Below are 6,641 nucleotides of genomic sequence, written 5' to 3' on the forward strand. Positions count from 1 at the left end.
TATATATATATATATATATATATATATGACAAATACAAGTGTTAGATGTGGGTGTGCAAAAAAGACAATAGAGAAAAGGGGGAGAAAAAAAAGAAATGGAGTCCAGTGTGGTACTTGGGTACAGAAATGTTTAATAAAAATGTAATATGTTTTATCTCAAGATCAAATATGCTTTAATAATTTAAATTTTAAACAAAATAGGTAACTCTTTGCAGTCTCCTAAGTACCATGTGATTACCAAGTGAAATACTTTGTTACTGTATATTACTATGTAATTGAACTAATTTTAGTGCTAATTATTAAATTACTGTTTAATAGTACCTAAATTACCCATTATTTAACAAAATAAATGACCACACATTACCATATACAGTGTATCACTACGTTACTAAAGCTGATTGGTGGGTAATTGTGATACCTTCTTTATGGATTACACAGTAAATTTAAGCAGACTTTATATTTTAAGCAGATATCATAAAACTCATGCTTTATACACAGGTTAATTTTCATTTAACCTGTGCATAAACTAGCAGCAATAAAGTACTCCACAAGTAGATGCAAATCCTGTGCTTGAGAGCTATGTGTTCAAGAGTTTAGTTGAAAAGTCAGTAGGAGGCAGCATCATTTCTTCTGATTACTTTGCTGCTGCCTTCACTAGTGTCAGATTTCACTTCCTGACTACCAACATGAAGTTCTACATTAAACACGTTTGCTGTCTTCTGTTTGTTGTTTTTCTTGGCGTCACTGCAGATTTGCAAGGTAAGTCATGCACAAGATGTTGGTCTGCTTGTGTCGAATATAAGCTGCTGGAAGTAGGAAAAAATGCTCTATCGATTTTACTTAATCTCTATTTTTGCACATTACCAAGTAGTAAATGTCTGAAAACAGAGTTTTTGAACACATTGTCCATTCTTGCTCTTTATTTACGACCTCTGTGCAGTAAGAGTTGGTGGATAACAGTGAGTCACTCAAGACCATTTGTATGTTGCTTCAGTAAATACAATTTCAGTTCCACTTCTTAAAAATGTAAATTCAGAGACATGTTCCACATGGACACTTCATGCACTGCAGTTGAGCAGGTTACACAAAGATTGTGTAAGCTGAGCTGCACAGAGCAGATTTCCGAGATACACACTTGAATTGATTGGTCTGCCTCAATCATTTTGCTGAGATTTAAACCTTTAACACACACTGTAATGTTGTAATACCTTGTTTTGCTCTTTCTGTCTGTGCAGCAGCCAAAGTTCAAAGTATAACGAAGCCAATAAAAAGAATCAATAGAAAAAGAAATATCTTGCTGTAGTTTGTCAAAGTTTTAGTTCAGAGCTTAGAGGCTATGTCCTATCCTGGATATCTTCAGTCTGTTCTTCTGAGGAACATAAGCCACCCCAAAATTCTGCCATTTTAAAAATGTTATTTATGCACTTATGCATATGCTTTTATTTTTATGCTTGATAATACCTGCACTAAAGTCCTTTCAGAGCAAGCAAAATATATGACAAACGGCAAAAACTAAAGTGTTGAAATGAAAATCTTTAAAGACATAAGGACAGCTCAGTAACAGAATCGAGTTATCAATTTTCACTACAGTCAAATGCAAACTGAAGAGAAATGGGTCTTTAAGAGCTCCATGAAATTACTGATTTTGTGACCAGACCTAACATGGGGAGACATGCGTTGTCCTAGACTCTAGAGGTTGGGTTATTGTCCAAATGCCTAATTGTCACTGCTTTTTAAATTGGAAGCCACATGGAACAATTTCTTGTTTGACCTCAGAGTTCAGTTATGAGGTTAGACATGCAAAAGGTCCTGGAGATGGAACACTGTGAGATTAAGAAGAGCCCAATACTAACAATAATTGCTTGAAATTGTTCCTCTATTTTTTCCTCAGAAAGTTGTTGATGAGGTGTTAAACCTCATAGATATTCCCTCATTTTATATATTAAGAATGCTGATTTAATTTTCCTGTCTCTATATGCATACTCATTATGAGGGATTGCTGTAAAGTCAAAGACAGAACATCATTTACTGGATTTTCTTAGACAGAAACTTTTGAAACGGTTTTGAATAATTAATTGAGCATACTGTAGTGTTTGATAACTAGGATCAATTGTAATGTATGATTTATTTGAAAAGATTTTGTAAATTGTCTTGAGATATTTGTTGTGATTTTGTGCTGTCTAAATAATCTGAAGTCAAATTCCCCTGCATTTTAATAAACTGTTATTATCTGAATATGATAAAGCAACATTAGCAGTTAGAACAGCTGATTTCTTATTTTGCTATTTAACTTTGGAACAAAACCCTGTAACGTCATGATTGGTTCATAAAATCCTGACAGCACCAGAGGTCCAAACCAAGCTGGGCAGACTGAGAGGTCAGTATGTGAGCGTAAAGGGGAAGGAGAGCGGCGTCCACGCCTTCCTGGGCGTCCCTTTTGCTAAGCCTCCGCTCGGCCCCACCCTGAGACTGGCCGCACCTCAGCCTGCAGAGGGATGGCAAGGACTGAGAGACGCCACGAAGCAACCCAACATGTAGGACACGTTAGCTCCGGTTTTAGGAAGTTTACACCTGGAGGTTCTGTTTAGCATTTGCTCATGAAACATATCTGTTTTGCAGGTGCATTCAAAGTATGGATGTTGCCAATGAACTGATTGATAAACTCGGTTTGCTGATATCAGAAGTCCCAGAGCGTTCAGAAGACTGTCTGTACCTCAACATTTACAGCCCTGCAAATAGAGCTCCTGATGCCGAGCTCCCTGTAAGGATCGCTGCTTTAAATATGTGTATTCATGTGTCTTTTTTAATCCACACTCATTTCATCTGCTGTTATTGTAGCTATAATATACAGAGGCATAAGATTTTCAAGTTCCAAATTCTGTAAAATAGCGTGCACCATAATGGCCATCAGTAATATTGAACAAGCTGAGATTGATTTGCTCAAAGCAGCAGTACATAATTTCCCTCATATATTCAATACTTATTTTATCTGCCATATTTACAGGTTGTCCTCAATTACTCTCTGATACACTTCACAGTTTTTGGTGGATTCTGTGAATGTGAGCTGGCCAGGCCATCCTGCAGCACAGCATTCACAAACCATGACACTTCCACCTCCGTGCTTCACTGAGAATATTTTCCTATAATTCTGGGTTTGGTTTGTGCTAAGCATATTCTATGTTCTGGTGTGTTGACTTTACAGACCATTATCCCAAGAATGTCTTCATCTTTGTTTACATTATCACTCACCATACCTTAATCTGGCTTTCTGGTTTTTTTTGTTTTTGTTTTTTTTTATTAGTTAAAATATTGCAGAGGAATTGGAGTCCTCTGAGGATCTGGCTATCTGTTTTTGAGAGGATCTATTTCAGAATCTTGATTTGGGTGTGGCTAGTGAAATTGAACTAGGTGATAATCAGATGATTTAAGGTTGTGTGTTTGGCTTAATAGGTTTTCACTTCATAAATTAAGTCGTCATTTAAAACTGAAGTTTGTATGTACTTTATTTTATTTTAGTTTTTTACAATGTCCTTATCTTGGCCATGATATTTACTTCCTAGAAAAATAAAAGGAAATGTGTTTGATCTGAAGTGCTTAAGTGTGACAAAAGCGAGACAAGCAATCTGTAAGTGATCAAATATTTTCATAAAGCCAGGACTATACTGCAATACAAAACTGGCAAATTGCATTACATAACTGCAGTCTCCATGTAAACACTAACAGGCCCTCTTGCTTCACCTAATGAGAAAACGTTGCAGATTGGTGTTTGATGAGCTCAGTGCAATCAAAGCAAAGCATTGAATTGCTCTCTCAGGTCATGGTGTGGATCCACGGTGGAGGCTTTGTGGTTGGATCTGCTTCGTCATATGACGGCTCTGCTCTGGCTGCATACCAGGATGTTGTTGCGGTTCTGATCCAGTATCGACTGGGAGCTCTGGGCTTTCTCAGGTAAATAGGTTGCTAAAACATGATTACATCAAACCAGGAAAATATTCTACTGATTTGAATTTGATGTAAACAATACAGCACCGGAGATGAGCATGTGCCAGGAAACTTTGGCCTTTTGGACCAGATCCAAGCCCTGAAGTGGGTCAAGGAGAACATTCACAGCTTTGGAGGAAACCCAGATTTAGTCACCATATTTGGGGTGTCTGCTGGTGGTATTAGCGTTTCACTCTTAGTAAGAACTCTTCAGTGATCCCCGCCCCTCTCCATCCCCTCTTAAAACTATTATAATCTTACTGCAAACACATAAATTATTGTTCTGCAACTTAAATCCTCAGCTTCTGTCTCCGTTATCCGATGGCCTGTTTCACCGAGCCATTGCTCAGAGTGGTACAGCTGCAATGGATATCCTGATGAATGATCCTGTGCCAGTAATGGAGGTTAGTTGTCCTTTTTTTGTCCTTTAACATGGTTTAATTTTTTTATTCCAAAGAAATGTACCTTTCTTCAGGCAGTAGCAAATGCTACAGGCTGTAGTCTTGAAAGCACAGAGAAGATTGCTGAATGCATGAGAAACCTGGACACTGACACCATACTGGCGTTAAGGAAGGTGAGGTGCTGAATGAAAAAATTCGTATAGTTTAGATATCATATTATTTCTGCCCATTTCACCATCTCCACCATTTCTTCTTAAGGATCCATTTTTGAGATATCCAATACATGTTGATGGCCACTTCCTGACTGAGCCTGTCCCTGAGCTGCTCCAGAAGCACAAACTCCTCACTGTGCCATTCATAACCGGTGTTAATAATCATGAAGGAGGTTTTGTTGTTGGTGATGTAAGCTATAAATGTTTAATTACTGAAGGAGGATGTTTTTTTTTTTTTGTTATTTTATTAATGTCTACTGTAAGATTGGTCATTAATTTGATTTACTTCCTGTAGCACTTTGCTCCTCCAAACTGGAGAGAAGGAATGGATCGAGAGCAGGTTGTGGACATGGTGTCTATGCTTTACCCTCTTGTAAGACACATATTGCCTCATATATCAGTGTCACTTTCCCTCTGCACGAACCAGATTCTTTGACTTTTTCTCCCTGTTGAGGCCCAAGATGCAGCCATTGGAGATCTGATTGTGACGACGTATGTCGGATCTGGTGAAAACCGCATCAGAAACAGAGATGGATATACTGAATTTATAGGAGATTTCTTTTTTTCCACCCCGGCCGTGAAAGTAGCAAATGCTCACAGAGGTATTTAATTCCAAATCATGCATTTAGATCAGTGCTGGTTATTTTCCTCTGCAGCGCTTTCTAAACAAACACGATACCTGTTGGTCCACGACCAGATGCAGGTGCTGATGTGTTCTTGTATGAATATCATCACGTCCCCAACTTTCAAAAGAAAAGAAGGCCCAGCTTTGTTAAGTGCGACCATCTAGATGAGGTCTTTATGGTGCAGGGATACTGCTTTACAACTACACATGCAATATTAACTGGTAAGTGTACCTAATTTACCCCCAAATGTCAAGCTTGTGGATTTTTCCAAATGGCTTCACTGTTAATTTCAGATGCATGTCCTGAAGAGGAGGAAGAGTTTAGCAAAATCATGATGAACTACTGGGGCAACTTCGCTCGCACAGGGTAAGAGCGGCTGCTTGTTCAAAATACAAAGTACACACAGCTAATACAAAGTTTACAGCAATATTTGTTTATAGGTCTCCTAATGGCGATGGCCTCGTCAAGTGGCCCAGGTATGGAGCGGAGGAAAAGTACCTGTCTCTCGATTTGAAGGAGCAGGTGTCTGGTCAGTCCCTCAGGAAGGACCGGTTCGTCTTTGTGACCCAAACTCTGCCAGAGAAGATCAAGAAGCTTCAGGAGGACGTGCAGCACAGTGAGTTGTAGTGCAGACTTATCAAGATTTAAAAACAGTGCAAGAGTGAAACGATCTTTTTACTAGTGTGTTGTCATTTTAAAGACACCTACCTACTGTCAATACTGGTTATGCTGGGATTTTATTTTACTTTTACAGGATTCCTCTACATTTCCTCTTCTAAAGTTCTTTGTTCCTTTTAAATGAGAAATTTGATTATGCAGAATCTACTTTGAAAATTCTCATGATGCATGTATTTACATTGCCTGTATTTTAGACAAACTGTAAGCATGTAACTTCTGCTTATTTGTATTTGCAATGGAAAGCCCTTTCAATATGATGCTTAATAATCACTGGGCTAAAGTACAGTAATGTAAAAAAATGTTTGCCCTTTTAAAAAGGCCACACATTTTAAATTTGTTTTTGTACTTAACTGCTCTAGCTCACCAAAAAAAAAAATCAATAAAGAAAACAGTGAAAACTGTTTTAAATCTCGCTGGTCCTATGGCAATAAATGGCAACATTTTTGCCCGTTCTCTTTACTGTTGAATCTCAAATGAAAAACTTAGCTGGGGCAAGAAAAGCCTGAAATGTTTTAAATGTTCTGGGAATTTTTGTGACCTCCTAGATGAGTTGTGGAGACACTTTGGGAGCAATTCTGGTAGACAAGTCACTCCTGGGAATTCTCTTGAATTTCCTTACACTGATTTTGAGATTTTTTATTTTTTTTGCCTACTTTATGTTGTCAGGTTCTGTTAAAGTAATTTCTAACTTACAAAGCTTTTTGAATAGTCTAAGCTGATTCATATTTTACCCAAAGGAGCTG

At 37.9% G+C, this 6,641-nt stretch overlaps 1 protein-coding gene across 1 annotated transcript; it reads left to right on the forward strand.

The window, feature by feature from the left end:
• The first annotated feature begins 14 nt into the window (after positions 1-14).
• LOC103133669 (liver carboxylesterase 2-like) lies at positions 15-5,980 on the forward strand. Its single transcript, XM_007545513.2, has 13 exons — positions 15-759; positions 2,342-2,534; positions 2,620-2,761; positions 3,815-3,948; positions 4,027-4,180; positions 4,284-4,385; positions 4,457-4,555; positions 4,641-4,784; positions 4,890-4,967; positions 5,049-5,196; positions 5,292-5,441; positions 5,514-5,586; positions 5,661-5,980. The coding sequence occupies exons 1-13, from the start codon at positions 687-689 to the stop codon at positions 5,845-5,847; spliced, it is 1,677 nt and encodes a 558-aa protein (XP_007545575.2). The 5' UTR covers positions 15-686; the 3' UTR covers positions 5,848-5,980.
• Positions 5,981-6,641: the final 661 nt, after the last annotated feature.

Source organism: Poecilia formosa, unplaced genomic scaffold, assembly GCF_000485575.1.
Source record: "Poecilia formosa unplaced genomic scaffold, Poecilia_formosa-5.1.2 Scaffold13, whole genome shotgun sequence".
Classification (NCBI taxonomy): Eukaryota; Metazoa; Chordata; class Actinopteri; order Cyprinodontiformes; family Poeciliidae; genus Poecilia; species Poecilia formosa.

Excerpts from the sequence above, each read along its gene's own strand:
- LOC103133669 (XM_007545513.2), top strand. The coding sequence starts at position 687 with ATGAAGTTCTACATTAAACACGTTTGCTGTCTTCTGTTTGTTGTTTTT. Across the intron at positions 4,386-4,456 it reads ATCCTGTGCCAGTAATGGAG|GCAGTAGCAAATGCTACAGG; the intron begins GTTAGTTGTCCT and ends ACCTTTCTTCAG. Across the intron at positions 5,442-5,513 it reads TACACATGCAATATTAACTG|ATGCATGTCCTGAAGAGGAG; the intron begins GTAAGTGTACCT and ends TGTTAATTTCAG.